This window comes from Prionailurus bengalensis, chromosome D2 (assembly GCF_016509475.1).
Source record: "Prionailurus bengalensis isolate Pbe53 chromosome D2, Fcat_Pben_1.1_paternal_pri, whole genome shotgun sequence".
In the NCBI taxonomy this organism is placed as follows: domain Eukaryota; kingdom Metazoa; phylum Chordata; class Mammalia; order Carnivora; family Felidae; genus Prionailurus; species Prionailurus bengalensis.
Window position 1 is genome coordinate 46,742,559 of NC_057351.1, and position 27,679 is coordinate 46,770,237.

A 27,679-nucleotide genomic window follows, 5' to 3' on the forward strand; every position below is an offset into this window, starting at 1 on the left:
GGCCTCCGGGCGCTGGCTCCAAGGCTCACACTATCGTGTTTTTAACGTTTCCCTAGACAAATGTTTTCCTTCGCACCCTGGGATCTTTGTATTTGAACCTGGGTGCTGAAATAGCTTTAGAAATCATTCTGGATTGAAGTTGGAATCATGGTTAGGGTCCAGCTCAGCGGCAAGCAATTTCTCACTCCCCAAGTTATCTATTACCAGTGGCCGATCTGGATGTAAAAATAGCTGGTGAGGCTGTTTGTTTAATCTGACTGTTACCTGACACCACGCGGGTGTTGCTGTGCGGACTGTTTGCCTCCTTCCCCACCAAGAACACCATTTGGTTTCCCCCGGCTGGGTCTCTATGTAGGCACACTTCATGAACTTCCAGTGGCTGGACAACTTCTGGCCACTGATTTTCCTCAGGTGGGCAGGTTTGTGAAAAAGATAAGAGGTCTGGGTGTTGCATCCGTGGCCCTCTCGTCTTTGGGCAGCCAGCGAACGAGGGAAGAAGTTCCGGCTGCTGGGCAGAGCCGGACTGCTGGAAGAGTCAGGGTTGTCCCCCGTTCCTGGGGAGGCCGGAGAGCAAGCAGCTGGGACACGCGGAGAGCGGAAGGTAGGGCGCAGACAGACACTTGTCTGGTTTCTCGGCGTGGGCAGGGAGGCTCACGCTCCCCGCAGCAGGGACATTTGCTCTGGGCCACCGGCACCGTCGGGGCTGGAGCTCTGTGTCCGGGCGCCGGGCAGGGCGGTGTGAGTGGGAAGGGCACGCTGGAGGCTGAGGTTCTCAGCGGGGTGCTGGATTTCCGTGTGGACCATGAGGGGTACACCGTTCAGGGTGCAGATGGATGTGTGTGACTTCATCCTTACGTGCGTGTGTCTGGGCACTTTGCTCTCGCAGGGTTGAGCAGGCACAAGCCTGTGGATGAACCCAGGTCGTGCGTTGCCAGCACGAGTGTGCACTGGGACGTTTCTGGCCCGTGGACTCTGAGAGTATGTGTCTCCCGAACGTGGAAACCCCCACAGTGTTCTCCCACACCCTGGGGGTCCTCGACCAGACTCACGCTTGGCCATGTTTAAAGTCATATCTTTCTCTTCTCTGGAAGAAGAATTGATCGCTGAGGAGAGTAAATACTGAATCTGTGTGGAAAACTAGACAGCCTTCAAAAATTATTAATTAGGGGCGCCTGGGTGGCTCAGTCGGTTAAGCGTCCGACTTCAGCTCAGGTCATGATCTCACGGTTTGTGAGTTCGAGCTCCACGTCGGGCTCTGCGCTAACAGCTCAGAGCCTGGAGCCTGCTTCAGATTCTGTGTCTTCCTCTCTCTCTGACCCTCCCCCACTCACACTCTGTCTCTGTCTCTCTCTCTCAAGAATAAATAAACATTAAAAAATTTTTTTTAATTATTATTTAAGATTATAAACCCCTCCCATGGATGTTGATCATGGATGAGGCCATGTATATGGGGGGGGGGGTTGGAGGCAGGCACGGAATATATGAGAAATCTCTATACCTTTCACTAAATTGCTCAGTTTTGCTGTTAACCTAAAACTCTTCTAGTAAATACAAGTTATTTTTTGAAACTAAATTATAGGCCATTTCTCTCAATGCATCTAACCCAATTATAATGAACTCTATTTGAAGTAATAGTTTTAAAGACTATAAGTATAAGAATCCTGGAAAGTAGATTAAACACACATTTAATTTGCCAGCATTCCAGCTTCCTCTACAACAGTGGTTGGTAAACCACGGCTGTGGGCCAGACACCTGGTTTGTAAATAAAGTTTTATCGGCACACAGCCACACTTGTTCATTTCCATTTTGCCCATGGCTACCAAGGCTGAGGCCATATGGCCAGCAACGAGGAAAACATTTACTATGCAGCCCTTTACAGAAAAAGTTTGCTGACCCCTGCTGTATGAGAACACTCCTGAGACGGGCTGATCTGGTACCCACACCAAAAAAAAAAGGAGGGAAATTTCCAGCTGTTAAAACAGCCTGTAAGCTGGACCGACCCTTCAGGACCAGTGGCCAGCTCTGGAGCCCCAGCCCCTCCTCAGGGCTGGTTTTTCCAGTCTGGCTGGTAAAGAAAATGTTCAGTTTACCATTGGGAGGTTAGCTTTGCTGTGGAGTGTGGCCTGGGCTGAGCAGGGCAGATTGTGCTTATCAGGATGGTTTATAAATAGACACCTCCGGGTGACCCGAGTCCAGCGTGTTTCTGCCCCTGGGTCTTCGGGAGGAGAACAATTGTGCCTGCTGTTTGGTGACCAGAAGCCAGTTGGGATGGGAGCAACTGTGTCTACTGGGAGGAAGAGGGCTGGTGGGATGTTGGGTCCTGGAAACGGGGGCTTGGATCCCCTGGAAACCTGGGGAGAGGGGGTGTGGGGAGGAGGCAGGGAAGGCTACAGAAGGCTACCAGTCCTCAGAAGGTGAATGCACCCACCTCGGTGTCTTTTCACCAGTGTGCAGGCAAGTGTCTTGGCATCTTCTGCTTCTTTGTTCCTGACCCTAAAGAAGCCTTAGAGACCCTTACAGAAAGGGGAAACCCCGAGTCTGGAAATAGACTTTTTCCCCCAGCCTATGCCAGAAATCTCAGTAACTGAAACCTGCCAGCCAGTGGAGACAGGGCTGGGCCATCTTCCTCACTGGCTCTTGGGATTTCACTCCGTCTGAGCATGGTTGCTGGAGAGATGCAAAGGGCTTCAAGAGAAAGGTGGCCCTCACGGAGACATCAGAGCTGACATTTCCCGACAGGCTACACAGGGTCTTGGTTTTGTTTCCATTTGAGGGTTTAAATCACATTTCACCGAAGCCAGCCAGTCTGTAACCCTACAACTCGATTGTATGTTTCATTCAGTGGGTCGAGAGGACCCCAAATACCTCTTCATTTCTACTTGGTTCCCAGGGGTTGCACAAGCTAGTGAGGACAGATGGAGGGGGATAGTACAGGGGATCCATCAAGGTACGTGGAGAACGTGGAGCACCGCTGAGATGTGTCACCCCCAACATAAGTCATCGGTATCATTAGGGCGCGTTCCCTGGAGGGGGCTGCACGTCTCCTGTTCAAGGTGGAGCCAAAGCAGTTGTCGGCTGACCTCGGTTCTCAGGTGGGAGACAGAAGACCGCTTGGTGCCTAGTGCATTCCTTTCCAAGCCTGCATCCGTCAGCCTTGGAGAGCTTGACAGCAGTCAGAATGTTTGGGAATCTGACAGCAAGAGGGTCAACCAATTGTGGCTTTCTCCCCAGGACTTGACAGACAGACCTCCCTTTCCTAGTTGGAAAGGGCAAGGGACCTTTCTGGACCACAGCACGTGAAAGTGAGGAGGACACCTTCCCTGTGTCCTCTGTTCTCGGCGTGGTCGTCCCTTAAGGCTCTGGCTCAGAGAGGATGAGCACAGTGCAGGCGCCTAAGGCCTAGAAGAGCTTCCAAATCCCACAGAGATGCCTGCAAGAGCCTGGGGGCTCCACAGCCTGGATGCTGGTGCCTGCCTCAGTTGGCCCCTTCTGTCCCTCAGGACCCCCTTCCAGGATGGGCTTGAGCTTACGCAAGGCTACAAGGCTGAGCTAACGGAGGGATTGCAAGCCTTCACCTGAAGCTGACGGAAGGCAAGGGGGAGAGGAAACTGAGATTTGCTTGAGTGGCCCAGTGCTTTCCGCACTCCCTGCTGACTGTGGAGGCTCGTTTCAGGCCTCGTGCCCCTGAGCCCCGCCTGCGACAGCCATGTCATGCTGGAGCCTCCCCTTGGTCTGCCATCTCCTGGGGCAGCCTGGCCACATGCAGGACCACTAGCTGGTCCCTCACCTGGCCCTGTCGGCCCTTCTCTGAGGCAGATCAAGCCTAAAGGCCGCAGAGGTCAAGGGGTCAGGATTCAAACCCGCTGGGCTAAACCCGCCAGCTGTGAACGACTTCTCTCCCTGGGCACCCACCATTTTCATCCCTGGCTGCCTTCCTCCCACGTGCAAAGCACTTACAAAGATTGTCCGGGTTTTACTGCCAAGGTCGCCCAGTATGGTAGGTTTCAGGATCCCCTTTGCAAAGCTTAGAGAGGCTCAGTAACTTGTCCCAGGATGCACAGCTAATAAGGTGCTGAGATGCAAAACTGGGAGCCGAGTCCAAAGCCCATGTCTTTTCCACATCCAAATGAGTCTTTATGAGGAGGCCAGTCCACTTACCAGAGTCAAAACCTTCCTCAGAGAAGCCCTGCAGCCCAGACAGGCTCCTCCCTTAGAGCCTCACAAGTTCCCTGCTACTCCGAGCAGCCCTGCTGGAGGTGCTCAGCAGGGGCTTTGGGGTGGGGCAAATCTAGATTCAGTCTGGCTCCACCTTTCTTAGCAAGCCCCTGGGCCTCAACTTCCTCCTCTGTAAAATGGGACTACCAACCAATGGGAACCCATCTCAAAGGCTCCTTCGTGCATTAACTGAGCAGACATATGAAAAGTACCAGGCACACAATAAATATGACGACTGTTTCCGCAACTGCCTTCTTTGCCAATTTGTTTCTCTCCTGCTTAAACTGCAACTTGGATCTTTTCCTTCCAGAGGTCCCGAAAGAGAAACCCCAATGAACCAGGGCTCAGCTGATTCATGCTCATTGCTCGGCTGTAGAGCAGCTGGCACCATGGAGGACTGACCCATCCTCACAGTGACCACTGGACATTCACACGTCATTATTACCTTCCCTCTCATACCAAATTGTGTCCTGGGTCTGTGCACCTTTTAGCACATGGGGTGGAGGACTCAGCCCCAGAGGGAAGTGATGTTCCCACCCACAAGGCAACGTGGGCAGCATCTGGACCACTCCGTGCACACCATCATCAGCCAGGACGCCCTGCTCTGCCCCACCAGCCCCTCCCGAGGGGGAGAAAGGAGGTTAAAACTTTACTTGATTTTACCTAATGTAAATTTACCTCATCTTAATTTAAATCTCAAGGGCAAGGGCGGGGGTCCAAATTGTCATTGAGCGTGGAAGGTTTCCCCAAATTGCTTTGGGGGCCTGCCCAGGAGCTGCAGACGAGCTGTTTAAGGGGAACACCCTACAAGCGCCAATGCTGTGCAAGGTCAGCCAAGATCCAGTCTAAGAGTGAGGGAGCGGAGTGGTTTACTAAGGCAGAGAAACCAGGCAGAGAGAGCACACCTGGGGGTGGATCCCAGGACAGGGAAGCCCCCTGGGCACGCTGGTCAGTCACTGCCTTGCTTCTCTCTCCCTTCTACGTTGGGGAAAGGCAATGTTGTCCTAGTGACCACCATGTCCCGGCCCTAGGTTAGGCAGGATGTGTGGTGGGGGTGATAGCGACATTTACAGATCGTGCCTAGCTGCCAGCCACCTCACAGATGTGAATTCACTGGGTCCTCACAACGACCCCATGAGGCAAGTACTACTGTTAGTTTCATTTTACAGATGAGGAAACTGAGGCACAAATACGGTTTATAATTTGCAGAGGGCCACTCACAGCTGCCATAACCAGGAGCCATGTCCAAGGGGGCCTGGCATCAGTGTCTGCCCTTCCCATTATGTTATACTGCCCCCCTCTGGAGATTAGAAATGATGCCAGCTGGCATTTAGTGAGCACCTACTATGTGCTTTACACACACGTGTTCATTTAATGCACTCAGCAATCCTGCCGGCGGGTGTTACGCAGTGGTAGATAGGGGATTCCTTCTCTGCGCTTTCAAAAGCCCAAGATCTCAGTGGCGGTAGCTTCCATGTATTGAGTCCTTATGCTGCATAAGTGTCCTCGGGGCTCTTGATATGTTTTCACCCCCGCCCTTCACAACCACCCGGTGAGGTAGCTATTGTTGCGGATGAAGGATCGGAGGCTCAGAGAGGGGAGGTAACTTGTCGAGGTCACACGGGGAGCCCTGGTCTGACTCTCAATCTCGGGCACTTTCCACCACCCTCTGCTGTGTGCCCAGGCGGGACCCGGGTGGGTGCTCACACACACACACACACACTGGCAGCCAAAGCTTTCTCGCGGCTGCCTGCCTGCAAGCCCCTCCTGGTGAGACCTCTTTCCTTCCACCTCCTGGACGGGCAGCTCACACTCACCTCTGCCTGCTCTCCCCTCACAGGGGATGGTCCCTTGAGGAGGGCAGTGTTTCTGATTCATCTCTGCACCCCACACAGTCACAGCCTCCCCAGAGCCGGGCCTAGAGCGAGGCATACGCAGTCCAAACCTCAGGGGTTGACACCCATGTGGCCCAAGTGGCCCAAGAGCTATGACTTATCAACACAACCTCCCAGAAAGGGGCACAGCCTCCAGCTTAGGGCAGCGGTGCCCCTAGTGTGGTCCTAAGACCAGCAGCACCAGCATCCCCAGTGCCCCACCCCCACCTCCCGAGTCGACATCTCCCGGGTGGGGCCCAGCACTCCAACAAGCCTTCTGGGGCCCTGAGAAGGACCCCTGCCTTACAGAAGGAAAGGGGACAAGGTCCCCACGTTGTTCTCAAACATGGTAGGAAATGCTCCAAGAAGCTGATCTTTTCACATCGACTGGAGCTGTGGTTTTAAATAACTTTGTCTGAAGAACATTCTTCAGGGTTCATGTTTAGAAGGGTAACCTGGGTGGTCACATCTGAATTCTTTTTCTTGCCACTGTAAAGCATCCCATGAGGGATTCCATGAAGAAGGCGGGATGGTTGTCAGTCCCTCATGGCAAGGAAGTTGTCTCTCCTTCCCTGGAGGAGCTGGGCTCTCCACTGCCACGCCCCTGGGAGAAAGGACAGCTGTCATCTACCAAACAGGCATCTGCCATCTACTTCCAACCTCCAGCAGGAAGCGAGAAGGCCAGGGACAGCCAAGCTCTGGTGTGTGTGTATACGTTTGTGTGTGTGTGTGCACGTGCGCATGGGGTTTAAGGGTTTAGGAATTCCTGGGTTTAAGACTTCCTGATTCTCCAGGCAAGGCCCCTCCCCCATCCCATAAAGTCATGCCTTCCTGGCTGTGCAGGGACAGGGAATATGGCACCCTCCAGTATGCTCCCTGAAGGACAGCCAGGTCTAGCTTTGCCAAAGCAGATGCTCCCTGATGGGAAGAGGAGGGCCATAGAAGGTAGAAGAGAAGGTGCTAAGAGAGAAGCTTGCTGCCACTTCCCACTCTGCATGGACACCATGGCAGATGGAAGCCCCCAGAAACCCAAAGACTCTCTCTGCCTTGGCTGCATAGGAAGGGCAGAGTCAGGTAGCACAGACACCTGAGTCTGAATCCCAACTCTGGTGCTCTCTCGCTGTGTGACCTTGAGCAAGTTCCTCAGCCTCTCTGACCCTCAATTTTCCCACCTCAGATTCCTTTGGCATGAACCCTGCCTAGCTTGCCTCTGGTTGTGACCACTGAGCAAGACCGTGGATACCAAGTGTGTGGTGGGTAGCAGGAGCTGCATAAATGGGGCAGACACCTGGAACTGTCCAGCAGGGTGCTGATGCTCACAGAAGGCTCTCCCAGCTCTGCTTCTCTGCTTCTGCCACCCAGCCCCATGGCTCCGATTTACAGATGGGTGAACGCTGCAGCACCCCTGACCCCATGGTCTGGGTGCCCTGCCCAGAACCTCCTCTCCTGCCCAAACCTGGAACGCTCCAGGGATGCTTTCATGGGGTGCCCTCTCCCAAATTTCCTGGTTCTCTTCCCAGGGGCTGGAGACAGGATGGGTGCCGAGGGACACCCTCCTCCCAACAAATCCAAGTGTTTTTTTCTCTGGGAGCCGCTGAAGGGGCCTCCTCTCTGGACAAGGCTCCCCAAGGTGGAGTTCAGGTTATTGGGTATAATCAGGTTATTGGTGTGCCTGACTCCACAGCTCATAACAAGAGAGCCATGCTTGCCAGTAAGGGGCATGGCAGGCTTTCACGGCCTTTGCATCATACACAGAATCTCAGGTGTGATGGGGTGCTGGCAATAGGACATCCTGTGACCCAAGGTCGTGAGATGAGCTCCTAGGAGACCTGAGGGCAAGAACCAGGAGAGTGGGGGCTGCGGGTGGCCAGGGGTGGGATGGTCCTGAGCAGAACTCCTCAGCCTCCATGAGGCATTTCAGAAGCTCCTGGAGGAACCCCCTTTAAATGCCGGTTGTAGGCACTCTCTCCTTCCCAACAGCCTTGGGTTCAAACCCCACACCCTCAGGCAGTAAACCCCTCTAGACTCCAGGTTCCTCCTCTGTAAGGAACAAGAGTAATTGCCGCTTTTCAAGGTTGTTGCAAATATTAATTACATAATAATAAACATTAATCAATAATATTGGGGTATATGAAGTACTTGTCCTATGCCAGGCACTTAGTACAGGGGGATGTCTCTTATTCATTGATTCACTTGCTCCTTTGACAAAGGCCCAGGCACTGTGCAGGGACTGGGGACACAGTGCCGAAGCAAGGGCAAGGCCTGGCCTATAAACCCACCACCTGAGATGGTCTCCTCCCCTCCCCCACATGCATCTGGGCAGACCTTGCCAGGCACAGCAAGTGCCTCAGCTCTCCCCCTCTCCATCCAAAGGAAGGCCCAACGTCACTACAATTGAGCCTAACCCGGAATGCCTGAAATTACTGATCCAGAGTAGTTTATAAAACACACTGCAGATCAGAACTCATTATTGGGTATAAAAATCACTTACCAAATTGCAAATAGGTTTTCTTTTAAATAGAAGGATAGAACAGAAGGTATCAGAGTAGTACAGATAAGCAGAGTGAATTTTGCTTCCTGAATTTTCCTTGATCTGCAGTTGGCCCTCGAATAACGAGGCGGTGAGGGGCACCAATGTCCATCCCATGCAGTCAAAAATCCGTGTATTTTGACTCCCCCAGAACTTAACTACTGATAACATAAACAGTCGAATACATATATAGCCTGTACTCTATTATTACAATAAAAGAAGCTAGAAAAAAGAAAATGTTATTAAGAAAAGCATAAGGAAGAGGAAACACATGTATGGTACTATACTGTATTTATGGAAAAAGCCGCGTATAAGTGGACCCATGTTGCTCAAAGGTCAACTGTATATGTCTCTGAGCAGGTTCTGTGCTGTGAGGGAAGTGTATTTCCTACTCTGTGTTGAGTGAAAAACAAGCAGGTGTCAAAAACCTCCACTCTTGGGAGACATGTGGAGAAAGGCACGCACATAGCTCCCTTCATGCCCAGTGGCCAAAAGGTAAAACACAGTTCTGTGGTGGCTGGGGCTCACTGGGCCTCTTCCTGGGGCGGTGTCCCTCCCCCTGGCCGGGGAAGGACCCAGGACCTGGGGAGTCGGGTGGCACTAATCACCTGGGGACTCAGGTAGTGACTGCCTCAGGGACCAATTTCAGGACCCTTTCTTTCCTCAGCTCTCTCCAGCGTGGGGAGCAGCCCAAAGAGGATGGGCAGAGCCAGTTTGTTTCTTATGGTTCCTGTTTTACAAATAGGTAGAAGTGACTTGCTCAAGAACAACCCTGCCCTGGTACCAGGCCTCCAGCTCTTTCTACTGTCTAGAACTGCCTATTTGATTGCTAGCTCATTTTAGTTCCTACCGTTTCCAGAATTCAGGGCAAGACGTTCTTGGAAATGTGGAAGGTATGAATGAATGAATGGATGAATGAATGAATGAACAAATGATGTTCCAGTGGCTGGGCTAATGTTTTCTCCTTGATTCCACAACAGCAGTTCTCAGCCAGTGCCGAATCTGCCCCAGGGAACTTCAGCAAATAGTGCCAAGGTTGAGAACCCCCGTTATTTATACACAGGTGCATAACATTGGCTCCATTTTACAGATGAGAAAACTGAGGCTCAAAGACTTGCTGTAATTTAGCCGAGGTTATACCCAGGGCATGTAGACGAGCACCAGAGCCTGGACAAGACCCAGGTGGACCCACCATTTTGGTGGCCCCTGTGTTTCTGAAAGAGCTGTGTGTCCCCCTTCCAGAGACTGCCCTGCCCTGGCCTGATGGTCAGTATAGCCCCTGGAGTTTGGGTTTGGTCTGTCCACTGAGGCCATCTGCCGAGAGCACCTGGTGGATCCACTTCTCAAAGCCCAGTGATGCCAGGCCTGATCTCCTTGCTGGTGGAAGGGGGTGTCCAAAAACAGCTCTGGCTGAGTCTAGCACATCTGGCCACTGGGAACTCCAAGGAGTGTTCCCCGACAGTGGCCGGCCACCAGAAATGGTCAGAAACAGGGCTGCGAGATCCCTGCCCAAGGATCCTTATCAAAGTGAGAATCCAGAGGCTCCCGGAGCCCCCGTACATGGGATGGTCCACTATCTGTATGTCAGACCAACTGCCACAATACTGGGTCAGCAGTTGGGTGTCAGCCACTGAAATCAGCCGGTGCTACAAAGCAGGAACTTTGCCCTGGACAGCCAGTTAAACATTACTCAGCCCCCCGGTCACACAACCAGGGAACAAAACAGGAGCCAGCAGGGTCAAGTTGCTGGGTCTTTGAACTCAGCCCCTCTTTCCACCTCTCTCGTTCCTCCCCTGGCCTCTATATCTTGCTTCTCCCCCATTATCCTGCGACTGGGAGCTCCACTGGGCGTGTGGGGCACTCAGACCAGGCCTGGCCTTCCTTATGCCAGGCTCCCTGACCTCTAGCTGCAGACATGGGTAATGCTCAGAGGCCCCTGAGGAAATGTCCCGTCCAGACACGGCAGACTGGTGACTCAGGAAGGAAATGCGATTCAGACTGAGCTGAGCTCCAGGGAGAAAGCCTCTCTCCTCCCTTGCTATCTCCTGAGGGCAGCAGAATGCCCACAGTAGCTGTGCTCACCTGCTCACAACTGGCTCTGTGAGTCCAACGAGCCTGGCCAAGCTGGTTCCTCCAGCCACATTCCCTGCGATTCCTGGACTCCTACATGTTGCAGGGCTTGGAAACCCCTCACACATGTGATGCGATTCAGGGAAGATTCAGACACAGGCCAGGCCAGTGCTGCCGTTGGGGCCCCTGGTGCATTCCTGCACACTGTATTCCTGGGGCTGGAGGAAGCCAGGCTTGTCCTCTCCCAGGGCACAAGAGAGTGGGGTCACTCTGAGAGCCTTTGTTTTTCCAGGTCTAGTTCCTAGGCTGGGGCCATTCAACCAGGCCAGGATGTAGGCCCACCCTCTTCCCCTGCTCACTCCAGACCATTGGAACCAAAATGGCCAAACCAGATGCACAATGACCCGTGTACAAATCAAAGCTGCATTTTCCATGCATGAGAGACCCTGACTAACGGAAGCCAATCTGAGGCAATCTGAGGTATATGTGGCCCCGTGCCCTTGGAGATTCACCTGAGTTCCACAAGGCAGAGCCCAGGTCAGTCCTACCACTGCCATATCCCCAGCTCCAGAACAGGGTGGCACACAGTAAGGCTTTGGGGATAGTTGTCAAGCGAATGATTGCATGAAAGACCTTCAAGTTTGCTTTATGAGAACCCATGTTTTCTTCCAGCACAATGTAATGACCTTGAAATTTCTAATTTCCAAAAGTTAAAAGGACAGAGCAATCATCACACTGGGGATAGCCGAGGAGGAATCATCATGGGGCCAGGAAGCAGGGCCCTGGAGAAAAGATTCGCAATCCCAGCTCCAGCACTCCCTAGGACACAGCGAGTAACCCAGGTAGCCTCAGTTCCCTCATCTGTAAGGCGCGGGATGATGGGTTTTAGTGAGGAATGAGTGAACACAGGCACGTGCCCTGCTCCCCCTTCCGAAGGACCCTAACTGAGGAAGTCGATTTTGCCACCCTCGTTCACCTTGTAAAATATACGATGTAGACAAGGGCGTTCTCTCGGAAACTGCCAAGCGGGAGGGCTGTTGGCAATGGCACAGGGAGGTCAAAGAGCTTGGCTCTGGGCAGGGGTCCAGAGCAAGGCACTGGCCTGGTGTGGGGTGGGTGGGGAAGGCTGCCTGTGGGCCGTCTGTGCATTCACAGACTAGAACAAGGCCCGTGAGCACACAGATAGGGGGGCTGTCGTGTTTGCTACGCTGAACTGCTCCTCAAGGCATGCCTACCTCAACACTCAAAAAACCACCCAGAAAGAATACCAAGAAGAATCAATTCCGATTTGTTAGGGCCTTCTGGGTGTGATAAAGCCAACCCCTGTCATCTCCACCAGCTTCCTGCTTCCACTTTGCTGAGAAGTGAAAACACCATTCAATTAAGGTAATTAAATCCACCCAAAGAGCCAGGGCTCAAAAAAACCACACTACAGGCAAGTGGTCAAACCCAGCAGCAAAGCAAACCCCAATGGCTTCCTGTGCAAAGACAGGAACCAGAGGAGAACGAAACGGCCTTCTTAGCAGCTGGAGAGCATCCCTCCTGGCTCTGCAAGGCCCACCCGAACCTGCCTGCCGTCTGCCTTCCCCGACAGGGAGGACCTCTGCTCACCAGCTGAATCAGCACGTCCATTCCTGTGGTTCTCACGAAAACTGCAGCTGAGAAGATCCGTGGGAGGTGATGAGAAACAAAAACCCTCCTCTTCTCCATCCCGGCCCTCGATCCCCCCTTGAACTGCAGCCCACGAGCCCAAGACACGCCCATCTGCGCCCGAGCCCAGGGACCAGAGAGAGGGTCAAGACTGCTTCCTGGAGGAGGCGCGGAGTGATGGTGAGCCTGAGCTGAATCCCAGCCTCGGTTCTCTTCTTTACAGGCTGTGTGACACCGAACAACGTTCTGCACCTCTCTGTGTCTTTCCTTCTCCACCTAGAAAATGGTGACAGTTCAGGCCCGCTCACCCCACCTCATAGAGATGATGGGAATCAAACACATGTGTCCTGAACTGCAGGGTGACGTGCAGACATGAGTCATCCTGTATTGACTCACTGCGTTGGCCTCCGCCGAGGGTGACCCGCTCTGGGTTCCAAAAGTCGTGAGGACCTCGGGTTGCCAGATAAAAAACAGGATGTCCCGTGAAATTTGAATTTCAGGTAAACAATGAACACGTATTTTTAACTTAAGTATGTGATGATTAATTTTACGGAGAACTCTGATACAAAGTGTATCCCAACGATTACACGGGACGCGTTCCTACTAAGCCAGTTGTTTACCTGGAATTCAAATTCCCTGGGTGTCCTGTATTTTTAATCAGCTCAGTCTGGCAACCCAGCCATGACAAACTGGCAGTTCCTCCCTCGCTTTCTGTGTCCGACTCTAGGAACACACAGGCCTGGGTCCTACGCCCAGCTCTGTCTCTCACCAGCCGTGTGGCAGGGAATATTCGCTTCACCTCTCTGAGGCTCCATGGTCTCATCTCGGAAACGAAGCCGATGGCACACAGCCACCCGGACGATTCTGGTGCTGGAGGTGGGGCCTCCGAGCGGGGCCCCGGTTCTGGGGGCCTGTCACACTTCTTCAGCCGCAGGGCTGGGATGAGTAGCGGTATGTAGGGCGTCTGGAGAAGGGCGTGCAGAGGGCGAGGGGTACGAGTCCCCTCCTCCAGCCACTTCTTGTCCACACTGCCTGGGACAGACCAGCAGAAGTCGGGCTGCGTGTCGTCTCAGGCCTGGGCGGGCTCCAGCCAGGAGTCCGGTGGGAGGCGAGGAGACCGCGGGGTGGCAGAGCTTTCGGCCCTCCTGCGACCACACCACACACTTGCAGCAAGCCTCGGTCCTCACACCCTTACGAGCCAGGAAGCGCGTTCAGCTGCAGCAGCTGAAAACTGTGCCGAGTGACCACCATGCACCAGCGATCCTCTCAAAGACGAACCAGGTCGGGGCTCTCACTCCAAGGAGCTCAAGACTTTGTTGGAAAGATGGATTTACAGCAGATACAGTGGAATAAAGCCGTTAAAAAAAAAAAAAACTCTACAAGGAAGAGGAGAGCTGAGGAGGAAGCAGTCAGCAGTCGGTGGCCAGGGGACACAGACAGACATGGCCAGCAGCGAGAGTAGGACTCCAAGGAGCCAAGCCAAGAGTCACCTGGGCCTACTGCTCCTTCATCAGTGCACCGCAGGCCTGGAGAGAGGCGAGCATGGGGAGAGCCCCAGCTCTGCCACCAAGAGGGCCTTTGGGGTCGCGCAGAGGCATTTGTAAGGGACCAGAAGAGAGGAAACTGTATCTGCAGAAGTCGGCATATTCCAGTGCACGATGGTTCGACAGCATCCTGCAGTGTGGCACAGAAAACAGCACCACACGAGAAAACATTTCAGAAGAGACAGAACCTAGTGATGACTGTGCAGAGGGCATTTCGTTGCACGTCAGGATAAAAAGCTGATTCGTGAGGATGCACACTCAGATGTGGTTTGTCTGATAGGTATTCTGACCCCAAAAGATGACCCTGGCAATAAGGAAAAAACAAAATACATCCTCAAGTGTTAACTCTCCCAGGCTGAAGGCCACAGGGGTGCAGACATGCCCCCAGTTCCCCCACCAAGCAAGTCTTCAAGATGGATGTGTCACCAGCCCCTTTATCCCGCCCCAGTGGCTGAACGGGAAAGTCTAGTCCACTACTTCCTGCCGGGGTACCCCAAACCCCTTGTGCATCCTGATGCTTTGCAGAACCCGCTCTACCCGATGCCAGCTTTCCCAGCATCTGGCATCAGCAGGCGGAGTGTCGGGAGGACCAGAAAACAGAGTGCTGTGGGTGTTCTCCAGGATGGCCTGTACAACACAGGGCAGAGGCCAACATGTCATCTGCTGGCACCCACGATTTAGATAATGTATCAGTTAATGACTATTTGTGATGTGACCGTAAACAACACCCCAGTTAATGTACTCAACAAATATTTACTGGATGCTGGCCCTCCGGAGGGAATCAAAGTCATCCCCCAACTGGAGCCCTGAGTGCAATTAACAAGACAAATGGGAAAATGGAGAGCTCATGAAGTTGCTTCTTACTTCTCCCGGATTAACCTGAAACTCAATCCTAACTTAAATGGTATATGCCATGGTGCAAATGGACGCCTTCCAGCGTGCCAGCCTGGGAGCCGTCTCTAAGACAGCTCTTCCACCTGTTCCCACCTCTTACCACAGGCAGACTTTACATATTTTAGGGCTGGGAATCAAAAAGTAAATTAAGTCCACTTGAATTCAAATTCACTAATTTGAGATTTGTGATAATTCTGGAATTAATCAAATTATAATTGACTTCCCATAAAATAAGTCCTGCTGAGCCAGTCAGCAGTGTGAATAATATGACAGAGGTAAAATGATTTGCTCACTCATTTACCAGATATTTCTTGCGCTGTGCGCTATGCTCCCTGAGGGTAGCCTGGAGAGCCAGCCAGACAGGGACACAGCCACAGAGAAGCGCCCAGGTTATCAGTAAAGACAAGCATTAAATAATAATCGCCCAGTTAACTACTTAAGTACAATTATATGAACTACTGCAAAGGAGTGGGTATGGCCAGATATGAAAGCGTATAACAGGGAGACTTAAAATAGCCTGAAGAAGCTGCCTTATTGAAGGGTCCCGTGAGCTGGATTCGGAAGCATATGTAAGAGTTAAGCAGGTAATAGGGAAAAGGTGAAAGTAAATTATTCCAGGGAGAGGGAACAATGTGTGCAAAGGCTCTGAGGCACACTCTGGAAAGCCAAGGGGGGGAAATAGTTCAAGAGGAAGATGGAAAGGAAGGCTTTTTGTTAAGGAGGCCGATTTTCACTCTTGAAACCTGGGAAACCATTGAGGGGTTCTAATAAAGAGGCTGACACGAACAGATTTGAGTTTTACAAGCTGTTCCTGAATGCGGTGCTGAGAATGAATGTTACATAGCCCAAGGGAGTCCCCAAAGCAGTGAGTGGGGCAGATTTGTCAGCCTCTAAAAAGTGTGTTTCAGCAGCAATGACACACTGAGTCCATGAATCCAAGCGCAGAGTGATAGTCTCCCTAAATGTTCACAAAATAAACGTCACCACATCCTTCTACATCTACCTCTCGGCCACATGCCACATGGACTGATTTCGTCCTTATCTCTGAGCTGCATCTCAGTGGAGTGGCAGGCAATGAAATGGACCAACTATCTAGTGACACAAAAGGGTCAATCTGAGTTTTTCAGATGGTCTTAATATCCAACGTCAGCAGTCCTTCTCCATTCCAGTGGAATGTCTCCTTCATTCTTGTTCCTTCTTTTCTATGCCTAGTTTGAGCATTGCTTCCATGTTGACAAGCTCAGTCCACAAAGGCAAATAAGATTTCTTTTCTGGGTTCAGGGGATTTTCTTTCCAGTTGAGAAGAAAATGAAGCTACCATCACTTCCCGGGATATGTGGCTTATGATATGTGACCTGTGACAATACGGCATGAGCTTGAAATAGGGAACCTGGCGTGGTGTGAGGACAAAGGACAGCCTAGGAGTCAGGGATGAGGCCAGACAGATGGTGGTAGACACAAAGCCCTCTGTGAGCCTCCAAAGAAATGTACTCCACAAATCTGAGTTAGTATGATTATTAATATTATTAATAAACTACCACGGACCAGATCAATTATCCAGGAGCTGTGAGGTGTGGAAGGTCTTGAGGAAGCCCCAATGGTCTGCATTTAAAATTTGCATAATGGATTTATCTTAATTAGCTTACACTTTATTCTGTACACTCTTCGAATTCTCCTGGGCAGCTTTTTGGTTCTTTTAGCTGTCAAAATAGATACTCAAGCCTCCTGCCAACAATAAATCGAACACTGTGCTACAGCTTGCTGAGTGGATTCAAGTTCTGCCACTCCAATTCTCTTTACTGCAAAACCTGAGTTATGAATCCACATGGGAAAGGGCCTTTGGTCAGATATGACTAGCAAAAAATAATTCACGACTGCGCCAATCATATTAGAAATCCCAACAGCTTAGTACAGGTTCCTGAAGATTCCTTGGACCAGAGATGAATTAATGAATATTGGAAGGTATAGATACTGGCCCTATATTGTTTTTCACCAAAAAATGCCTATGTCTGGAATTTTGTTGAGCTCCAGTGTAGATTAAATATATACATATATATGTGTATTTATATATATACATATATATACATATGTATTATATATTATAATTATAATATATAATAATATATAATACATTTTATATTATATATTATAATATAATATAATTTTATAATATATAATATTTAATCTCAAGTTCAGATTAAATATATACATATACATGTGTATTTTTATATTTACATATAAATATAAATACATATAAATACATATAAATATTACATATACATGTATATTATAATTATAATATATTTAGATATTCTATAATATATTATATATAATTATATAATATATAATATAATTATGATATATATAGTATATATATACACATATATATGCATACGTTATATAGACATATATTTTTTATATATATATATGTCTTTAAATGTCAGTAAGATAGTTCGCTTTCAAAGCCAAGTGTCTTACTGACATTTAAAGACATCTTTTGCACCCAGTATGTGCTTGACCAGTTGGTCAGTTGGGTCCACTAATATTATTTTTCTTCTTTCTAGATGGGGCAATGATAACAGTGAATGCAAGCATGAGAAGAAGTTTTAAAACTACAGACCCTAAAACCCAGCGAGGCAGGCACCTGCAGTCCCCACTGCCATAACAGGTATGGAACCAACCCAAGGAAACACTTTCGGTTGTCAGCCGCTGTGCTGGCTCCACTGGACATCGGGAGACGAGAAGGAGAGGTGGAGGGTGAAACCAAATTTATGACTGTCCCATCTGAAGCCAGGGAAATCAAATCAGAATTGAAGAAGTTATCTGAATAAAGGCCTCTCTTCTTCCCAAGGCAGGAGAAATGTGGTTACAGTAGCTCCCCCTTATCCATGGTTTTGCTTTTTTGCGATTTCAGTCACCTGCAGTCAACCACGGTCTGGAAGCATGTATAGTCCTTCTTTCTGACATACAGTCAGAAGGTCAGTAATAGCCTAACCCTACTTCACGGTGCCCACGTCATTCACTCCCTGCCATCTCCTCACATAGACATTTTATCATCTCACATCATCACGAGAAAGGTAAGTACAGTACAGTCAGATTTTGAGAGAGAGAGACCACATTCACATAACTTCTATTATAGTATATTGTGATAATTGTTCTACCTATTATTGTATACTATTGTATTGTGATAATTGTTCTATTTACTATTGTATACTATTGTATTGTTGTTAATCTCCTCCTGCATCTGATTTATAAAGTAAGCTTTATCATAGGTTAAACATAGTATGGACAGGGTTCGATATTACCACCCACAGTTTTCAGCCATCCACTGGGGGTCTTGGAATGTATCCCTCATGGATAAGGGGAAACTACCGTATTTTCTGAATACTCCAAATATCAGTGAACATCTTTTATTAGTGTGTGGAATTACGACACAACCCAAAATCAATTAGGGTTCTTTGGCCATGCACAACAGAAACAGAAACTGGGCAAATTCAGCTGAAATAGATGAGTATTAAAGGGAAAATGGAGCCCTTGCAGACTCCAGGTGAATGGTGAAGTCCCAGCCTGGGCAAGAGTGACCAGACAGCTCTGCCACTGGAAAGAACGTCCGAGCACATTTCCATCCCGGCATCACTTTAGAAGAAACAGTACAAAGGGCCTGGCCTGGGTCTCACGTCTGCTCTTGACCTGGGGAGATCTCGGCAGGCACCTTGAACTTTCAACCCCACCAAGACTAACCACAGCGGAGACAGGAAATTGTCCCAAAGTTATCAAGTGCTTTTACTCAGAGGAGATGGATGGAAGCTGAGCGTTCAAAAAATAACAAATATCTGCTAATGGGGGTGGTATTTAATTGGCTGGGAGTTGCTTACTTTAAGATTCTAAATTTAAATCTCTACTGTCCTATTTTCACGTAAATGTGGAAGTATGGAAACCCCAGTATTACCATTATGGAGCACAGCCATTGCCAAGACCAAGACCTGAGCATTCAGGATGCCGGAAGCCTCCCTGACTGTATTGGCAGGACCTCAAGATCCAGAAAACTTGACCCACCGTGGTCGAAGCCACTAAAGTCCCCCGCCCCACCCCAATCACACAAATCCAGAGCAGGTAGCTCTGGCACAGACTCACCGCTCAGCCATGTCATTGATGACCCAGGACTGTCCTGCCCACCAGGTCGTCCTCAGCATATTGGTCTTTAATTGTCATTGCTCGTTCCTCAAGATTGCAAACTGAAGGCCTCGGTGTTGTGAGCTGAGTTGTATTCCCCAAATTTTCACATGTTGAAGTCCTAACCCCCAGGACCTCAGAATGAGATCTTACTTAGAAATAGGGTCATGGCAGCTGTAATTAGTTAAGATGAGATCATTAGGGTGGGCTCTAATCCTAAAGGATTGATGCTTTTATAAAAAGGGGAAGTTTGGACAGAGAGAAACACAGGAAAGACAGTGAGAAGACACAGAAAGAAGATGGGCATCTACAAACCAAGAAGAACGGCTTGGAACAGACCCTTTCCTTGCAGCCTGCAAAAGGACTTAACCCGACTGACACCTCGATCTGGGACTTCCAGCCTCTAGCACCAGGAGATACTTTCTGTTGTGTAAGCCAGCACTTTGTGGTACTTCGTTGTCAGCTCTAGCAAACAAACACACTCCATTCCAGGATTTGTGTCCCCGTGCGAAGCAGGAAGAGAGGGCATCAACAGGGTGGAGACCACAGGGATTGTTCCTTTGATCAGAAAGGCCAGAACTTTCCCTGACATCCAAATGCTCCCCACTGTGACCAGAGGCGTGCCGCCTAGAAGGGGAAGCCTGTGAGGAAAGGAGTGAGGCTGGCCAGCCAGCAGGGCCCGAGGGCTGAAGCAGATGTCCTCTGCCCCCTAAAAGGCCTGTAATATGCTTTCTGGGAGAAGCAGCCCTGATTTTCAAGGCAGGGCTGAGGAGCACGTCATTAGAGGCTTTTGCAGAGTGCATTGGGGGTTTGCTAAAATTTGTGGTCCTTCCTCTCTCCAGCACAGCCCGCTCAGTTCTCCCATTCATAAAACCAGGTCTGCCTGCCAATGAGTCAACACTGGAAACCCACCGGAGGGCTGTGGTCGAGACACAGGAAACAAAAAGCCCCAAAGAAGGCTGGCCTCCAGGACTGAAACACAATGCTGCTGGCCCAGCAGCCTCAGGCCTGGGCAGGACACCTCGTGCGCTGTCCCCCATGTGGGGCCAGGACAGGACAGGGACACAAGGTGTGCAGACCCTACCTCCCTGATGGAAGCATCTTCATGTTCCGTCCCCTAAAGCCCTGGCAGTGTTATCCCTCCGACCAGCCAGCCAAGGAGGGAAGAATTCAGCCTTGCCAGCTTCTACTGCCGATGGGAAGGAAGCCACTGTGTGACAGTGTCATCTGTCAGCTGACAACTCAGAGCACCCTGCCAGATGTTCACCGTCCCAAATGCCCACCACTTGGGCCCATGCTAGGGTCTACACTTGCTACTTTAGCTGACTTGTCATGTGCTCCTTGACTTTTCTCCTGCCTGGGCCAGGCCTGTTCCAGGCAGCGTAAGTATGTACCTCGGGAGAAGCGCAGGGTCCCCAGCGGAAGCAGCATCTCAGACAGGACCCAGAAGGAAATTCAAGGTACAGCCCCACACCCATTAGGATGGCTACTACAAAAAAGAGAGAGAGAGAGAGAGAGAGAGAGACAGAAAATAACAAGTGCTGGCAAGGATGTGATGACACGGGAATACTATTCAGCCTTAAAAAGGCAGGGAAACAGGATGGAAATGGATGATCCTTGAGGACATTCTGCTAAGTGAATCAGCCAGCCATAAAAAACCAAATATGGTGTGATTCCACTCGTATGAGGTGCCTAGAGTAATCGAATTCATAGAAACAGAAAGTAGACAGTGGCTGCCAGGGCTGAGGTCGGCAGTAGGGGGGAGTGGGGAGTGGAGTTGGCGTTTCAGACAGAGTTTCAGTCTGGGATGTTGTAGAAAGTTCTGGACAGGAATGGTGGTTGCACCAGTATGAACGTACTTAATACTACTGAACTATGCACTTAGAGTGCTTACGTTGGTAAATTTTATGTCCTGTATATTTCACCACAATTTTTTTTAAAAAAGAGGAAAATCTAATGAAGGGACCATAACAGGCCATAAGAATTCAGGAGACCCCAGCACATGGAGCTATTCAGGAGGAATGGGAGATATCCCCCCACCCCGCCCCCAGGAGCCCCCAGGGAGAAGGGGAGCAGTATTGCTGGGCCCAGAAAGAGACCAAGGCCTGGGGAGGGGCCATAGCAAGGGAGGACCACAGCATTGCCAAGACCCCACACCATAGCCAGAATCAGGGATGGGGGAGAAATGCCAGGGATTCTAGGTCTTTCCAGGCTGCACCCAACATCTCCCAGTGGTCACACCCAAGGGCAATTTAGACAATTTAGAGAGTTGAGGGGCCCCAGTGATGCAGGCTCTTGGGGATTGTGCCCTCTTGGGGTGGCTCCAGGACAAGTTCAATGAGCAGAAAGACAGTCTAGCGGCTCCTGAGCTCCTGGCTCTTACAGTATAATGATGGGATGGGCAACTTAACTTTAGATTATGCTCAGTACCACAAAGAGGATGAACCAGGTACAGTGAGAGAAAGTGGGGAGGGGACACCCCCATGGAATGTCAGGGAAGACCTCTCTGCAAAAATGACACATCTTAACTTTAGACATTGTCTTGGGCAGGGTTCCCCAGAGGAGCAGAACCAATAGGATGTGCACATACAGAAAGAGATTTATTTTAAGGACCTGGCTCTTGCAGTGATGGGGGCTGGCAGGTCTGACATCTGCGGGGCAGGCTGGAGACCCAGGGGGGAGTCAGTGTTGCAGCTGCAGTCCAAGGACTGGGGGCTGAATCCTCCCTTCCTCTGGGGAGCTCAGTCTTTGAGATGCCGCTCACCCGCAGCATGGAGAGTAAGTAATCTGCTTTTCCCAAGGTCTATTGATTTAAATGTTAATTACATCTTAAAATTACTTTCATAGCAACATCTAGATGTGTTTAACCAAAAACTGGGCACGAGGGCCCAGCCAAGATGACACATAAAATTAACCACCACAGGCACCATTACCCATCTGGACCAGTGTGTAGCTCTCACAGGGAGCCGCTAAGTCGGATAGCCTGTTCATACCCTGCACGTCTTTCTTTTGCAGAGAAAAAAAAAAAAAATCCCACTTTGCAATTGCATCTGGTCACCAGGAAGCTCTAGTTTTGTGGAAAGAGGGCTGCATCTAACCCCTCTAGAACCGTCACCCAGAGGCACCCGCTGGCTGACCCGGGGACAGTCTTCCTAGCTGGCGGACGATGCAGGGGAATAAGAAGTGCACGGACGGGTTCAGCGACTCCTCGAGCATCGGCAGTGTGCTGGACGATGCAGACAGGGAGGTGAGCAGCCTCACAGACCGGGCGTTCCGAAGCTTGTGCATCTCAGAGGACACATCCTTCCACGACTCCGACCTGACCCTGTCCCCGGATATCACCCGCCAGGTGTTTGGGAGTCTTCACCAGGGAACGGTGAGCCACACCCACAGGAAAAGCGGTATTTGGAGCCAGTTACCGTCACAAGGCACCGAGCATGCGGGCTGGGCAGCCACGTTCCAGCAGCTACCCAAGTACGTTCAAGGGGAGGAGAAGTATCCCAAAAGCAGCCCCCCACTGACGCCAGCCCAGAGGAGACTGGAGGTGCCAGTTTCCGGCCTGAGGAGCAGCAACAAGCCTGCTTCTAAAGTGTCATCGCTAATTAAATCCTTTGACAGGACTGAGAGCCAACGCTGTGACAGCAGGCCCCCAACCAGTAAGCCCCCGGCTCTCAAGAACCCCCCCAAATTTGCTCCTCTTCCAGAAAGTGGCGTCAACTTCTGCTTCGATTCTGCCTTTCTGACTGTCAGGAGGGTGCCCGCTGAAGTCTCTGGAGCCCATCAGAGTAGCCACCAGCCTGGCAAGAAGCACGGAGAGCAGGAGTCCCCCAAGAACCCTGAGATGGCCTGTCACAGCTCCAGCAGCTTCCTCCCAACACCTGAAAACACGGCCAATGCGTTCGAGTCAAAGTTCCCCTCTCCTCCCCACAAGCCATCCAAGGGCGAGTCTGGAAGAGGTAAGGAGTGGCCTCGCAAAGGGACCTTTCTTCATAGTGAAAACAGTGCTTTTGAGTCATGGAATGCCCACCAACCACGGCTGCCCGAGAGAAAGGAGGCTGCTGACCCTGTCCCAGAAAGCAAAGCCCCCAAGCATTACGAGAACACGCCCTTGTTAAAAGAGCCCCCGGCCTCTGAGCACAAAGTCTCCCCCTGCCAGGCCCGGGCCAGCTGCAGTCAGGAGGAGAGCAGGCTGGCAGCAGGGGCTCTCTCTGCATCGGGACCCTGGGGACCTCGGGATTCGGGGCCCCAGGTATTCAGTACAGAGGGAAATTCTAGCTCCCAGCCCGACCTTCAGGGGAAGCCCACCCAGCCACCATGGAGGAAACCAAAGTCCGGCAAAGGAAAGAAGGAAAGTCTACAAGATGCATCGGAAGAGAAGAAGCAGGCCACCAGAAGAGGCCCAGCCTTGTACACAAAGCACAATCCCCAGGGACAGTTTCCAGAAAACGAGGCTCTTGACATGCCCATGGACCCCAACGAGCATTACAGCCCTCCTTTCAACATCAGTAAGCTTCTGACCCCCATCATACCCACCAAGAATATCCTGGAGCCATCTGACTGCCAGCCGGTGGAGATAACCCCATCACCCTCAGGACAGCTAAACGGGTACCAAGAGAAGGAACCCAGTGAATGTCAGTCTCGGGACAGCTACAAATCCAAAGCCCCTAGCCTGCTGTTCAACCTGAAGGATGTACGGAAGCGTGTCAAGAGCACATATAGTCCCTCACCTCTCTCGAAAGGCCTCGAGGAGAAAACCAGGGGCAAGCAAGAACCCGTGAGCAATGGGATCATCCTTCCCAATGGGCTTGAGGAGAGCCCTCCAAATGAGCTTTCTAAGGAAAGGGCAGCTGATGCCCCTTCTGTGTCACACATCAGTCCCCAGATGGACCCTAAAGCGGACCCTGGTACAGCCTCTGTGGACAACTATCTAACTCTTAACTCACCTCCAGCCATCACCCAAGCCCCCTTCTCCATCAATGGAGGGGGAGCTGACAGAAACAGCTATGAGAAGGACGATGGAGAACCGGAAATGGGCACCACCAGGTCTGGGAAGTGTCCAGAGTCCAGGGAACAGTGCCCCAGGAAGCACCTGTCTCTGCGACTTTGCAGTAGAGAGCCTGAGGCAGGGAAGGCTGCAGAGAAACCAAAGACTCCCAGCCTAGAAAAGGGGTTCTTGAGATCCGTGTCTCAAGAGACAGAACCCGAGAGAGAGGCAGGACTTCCGAATCCAAACTTCAACCAGAAATTCTCCCCAGGGCCTCTCTCTCCCGAGGAAGAAGATGTGTTTTACAGTGACAGCCAATCGGATTTCATGCCATGCTTCAAAAGTAAGGCCAAATTCAGCACCAGCTCTTCAGACCAGTCCTTTGCCTCCTTTGAGGACCAGCAGAAGACGTGGTTCACGGAGAGCCAGCAGGAAGACAGGAGGAATGACGTAAGTGCAGGTGACAGTCAGAAGGACGAGAAGGAGAAAGCAATAGGGAAAGACGAGACACAGCACGGTGCCTTAAGTAACGGGCAGGTGTGCGTGCAGGAGCACAGCCAGGGGGCATCGTCGCAAGGAGAAGGGGAAAGCTCGTCTGGATGTAGACCCAGGAAGGCATCGAGAGAGGAAGCTAACTTCAGAGGCACTTGGATCGCGGGAAGTAAGGATACAACCAGAGACCCTACCCCCTCGCCATCTTCCACTATGAACAAGCACAAACTGTTTGCAATTAAAGACAACACCCTCAGGGCCACCCCCGTGATAAAACCCATCATGTTGCCCCTCCTGAGGGCCATGTCATCAGAGGACCCTCTGGGCAGCGGCCACAAAGAGGAAGACCTGCCAAAGCCAGGCTGGGGAGAAGAGGCTGGTCTTTGTGGCCCTGAGAGCCAGGAAGTGGCCAACACGCCTACAGCCGCTAACACGCAGGGCACACACTTGAAGCACATGGCCTGGGAGAGCACAGAGGACCACCGGCAGGTGCCAGCCCCAACGGGGAACATCGCATCTCCTCCACTCGTGGCAGAGGCTGAAGGGCTGAGGCCACCCCCAGAGGCTGCACGTCGAGTTGTGGCAAACGATGGCAAGAACAGCTGCACAGTCCAGGGGAAGCTAGATGCTCCAAGGTGCATCCCCACCATCGCTTTGCCTGAGGGCGACCCGGAAGACCAGCCACCCCCACAGCAGCCGGGAACCTGCTGGGAAGAGCACACACAAGATTTCAAAAGTCACTTATTGTCTACACCCCGAGCAGGGCCCCCAGGGAGAAGACTGGTCCCCGGTGAGATGGCAACTTCCCCCAATGCCAGCTCCCCGGATGAGAGCAGCGCGTGCTCCCCTGCCGCCAGCAGCGTCTGGGACGATGCCTCCCAGGCCCCCAGCGAGCCGGGCCTGCTGCCGGGGGAGCCTCCCCACACCAGTCCCTGGGCCAGCCCCTACTCTGCCAGGGTGGCCCGCAGGGAGGACCTGACCCACGCCCTCACGTGGGAGGCTGGCTCGGACCCCCAACTGGAGCCGCCTGCAGAAGACCTCAGGACACTTTCTCCAAGAGGCTCGATGCTGGACGCGGCCGCCGGCTCAGCAGGCCTCCCTGAGAAACCAGAACTTCCCGCCCCGCTGGAGAGGGCCGCCAGCAAGCCTCCTGCAGTCCCACCCAAAACAGAGAAGGCCCTGCGGCGGGCAAAAAAGCTGGCCAGCAAGAGGAGGAAGACCGACCAACTGCAAGAAAAGCATGGCGAACCCCTGGAAGAAAAGCCGTGCCTGGAGGACCTTGAACGAGGGCCACCAGCCCCCGGAGAGAGGCCCCGACCCAGGTGCCCCGGGGTCCGCTCCCTGCCCCCTCCCATCCACCGCCACTCAGTGTCTGCCTTCTCAGAGCCCATCAGGAGGCAGCCTGGGGATCCCAGTCCCTTACTCCCCTGCCCCCTTACCCTGCCACCCAGAAGGTTCTCCAAGACCCCCAATCTGGAGAGTACTTTGTCTTCGATCTGCCACTCCAGGTGAGAATCAAGACCTTCTATGACCCTGAGACGGGCAAATACGTCAAGGTCTCCATCCCAACCTCGGAGGGGGGCTCCCCGGAGCCACCCCCGCCAGATACTCCGGATGCTCCCTACATGCTGTACCCCCACTTCCGGCCCCTGCCCGTGACGGCCTTGATGCCTCTGCGCTGCTCCTCTCAGCTGTCTGCCCCCACCTTCCTAAGTCAGGGCCCTCACACCCCCGAGGCAGCTGGGCCCGGGCCCCGGAGGGCCCGCGAGGCCGGCCTGCAGCTCCAGCTGGGCCCTAGGGCTCGAGGCGACCCCACCCGGCACTCCGCAGGCCAGCGCCCTGATGCTCCTTCCCCAAGCCTGGGGGAAGAGGGGGGAGATGCCTCACGCCTGGGCATCATCTCCACCAACGACCTAGAGGACTTCGCCACAGAAGGCATTTCTTGAGAATTGTGTCTGATTAACCTCCCCGCCCCCAGATAAACCCAGAAGAACTTACTTCCCCTTTCCCCAAAACAATACACACACACACACACACACACACACACACCAACACATACTTAGCCATGTGAGATCCCTAAGTTCCCAAAGGAAGTAGGGATTCTGAGAAAACCCCACTTGAAGGGCTTCTCTCCCTGGGAAGGTGCTATTTGCATGACCGGGTCCCTCCCAAGCCCCTTCCCAGATCCTGGATCTGCTCCACTGACCCCCCTCTCTCTTCCCCTCCCTTACTCCCTGGCTTCCTCTGGCTATGCCCCTGGGGCGGGTCCAGAGGATTCCTAATGGCTGCTCTGCCCCAGCTGCCCACCTTCTTCTTCTCAAGGGCTGGCTCATGCAGTGAGCAAACTCCCAAGGCCCCCAGAATCGCTGCACTGCGCTGAGCTGAGCCCTGCCCGCAAGCAGACCACCCAGCCCAGCCCCTCCAGGTCCAGCGTGGTATAGACAACAACTCCACCCTCGTGCCAACGCAGCAGCCATTTCCAGCTCACTGCAGGCAGAGATGGCTGAGGACTGACCCAAGGCAATCTTGCAGAAATGTTTATCTGGATAGAATGGGTTTTCTTTACTGAGGAAGCTTTCCTCTGAAGGCTATTTTCTGATCGACAAAAGGCTACCTTTTAAAAAGTGAAACACGTTTGCAGATGAAATTCTGTCCTGGACTCCTGTCTCTCTTCTCTGGGTCGGGGTGGGTCTCCACCAGTGAGTAAAGTGCCTTGTGCCTTCCAGGCCTTCCATCACCACTGGGACGCAAGGGCTTCGTGTCTGAACAGAGCAGCCTTGGCACCCACCACGGTCCCGGTGTCTCTCCTTGAGCCCTCGGCACCTGCCCATGCCATCTTGGGGCCAGGCTCTCCGTTCCTGTTGGGAGACAAAGAGGAGGAAGACCCAAGCCCACCATCAAGGCTGGCCCAAGGAACTGAGTCAGGCCCTAGCTGTCCCAATCTAGTGACCAGTGCCTGTGCCCTGTACTCAAAAGGAAATTGCATTTTCCCGACTCCCTGGCCTTTGGGGATGTGGAGGGAAGTATGTGAATCAGGTCAGGGGAGCAAAATACAATAACCGTCTCTGTACTTCCGAGAATAGAGAGAGTCTGTGAGCCGATGCCCACTGCGGGCAACTGTGCTAAGAAGGAAAGCAGGCCTGTCCCCACAGGCTTCCACCCAGGGCATCTGCTGAAGCAATGTAATTCTTGTGCTATGGGAAAGACGGGAGCAAACACGTCTCCCTCTCTGTTTAGAAAGGGCAGCTGTCGA

The 27,679-nt window shown here is 52.0% G+C and overlaps 1 protein-coding gene and 2 long non-coding RNA genes across 3 annotated transcripts; 2 read left to right on the forward strand and 1 right to left on the reverse strand.

The window, feature by feature from the left end:
- The first annotated feature begins 199 nt into the window (after window positions 1–199).
- On the forward strand, window positions 200–17,854 carry LOC122492966. The gene is made up of 3 exons (XR_006299793.1): window positions 200–601; window positions 17,342–17,445; window positions 17,692–17,854. It is a non-coding gene; the product is annotated as an uncharacterized LOC122492966 (long non-coding RNA).
- LOC122492967 lies at window positions 11,334–12,839 on the reverse strand. Its single transcript, XR_006299794.1, has 2 exons — window positions 12,301–12,839; window positions 11,334–11,550 (listed from the first exon to the last, which is right to left on the reverse strand). It is a non-coding gene; the product is annotated as an uncharacterized LOC122492967 (long non-coding RNA).
- Window positions 17,855–21,936: 4,082 nt separating the features above from the next.
- On the forward strand, window positions 21,937–27,085 carry CD2H10orf71 (chromosome D2 C10orf71 homolog). Its single transcript, XM_043596833.1, is given in 2 exon segments — window positions 21,937–25,837; window positions 25,840–27,085. Coding segments are annotated over 2 exon segments (4,254 nt in total). The 5' UTR covers window positions 21,937–22,116; the 3' UTR covers window positions 26,373–27,085.
- Window positions 27,086–27,679: the final 594 nt, after the last annotated feature.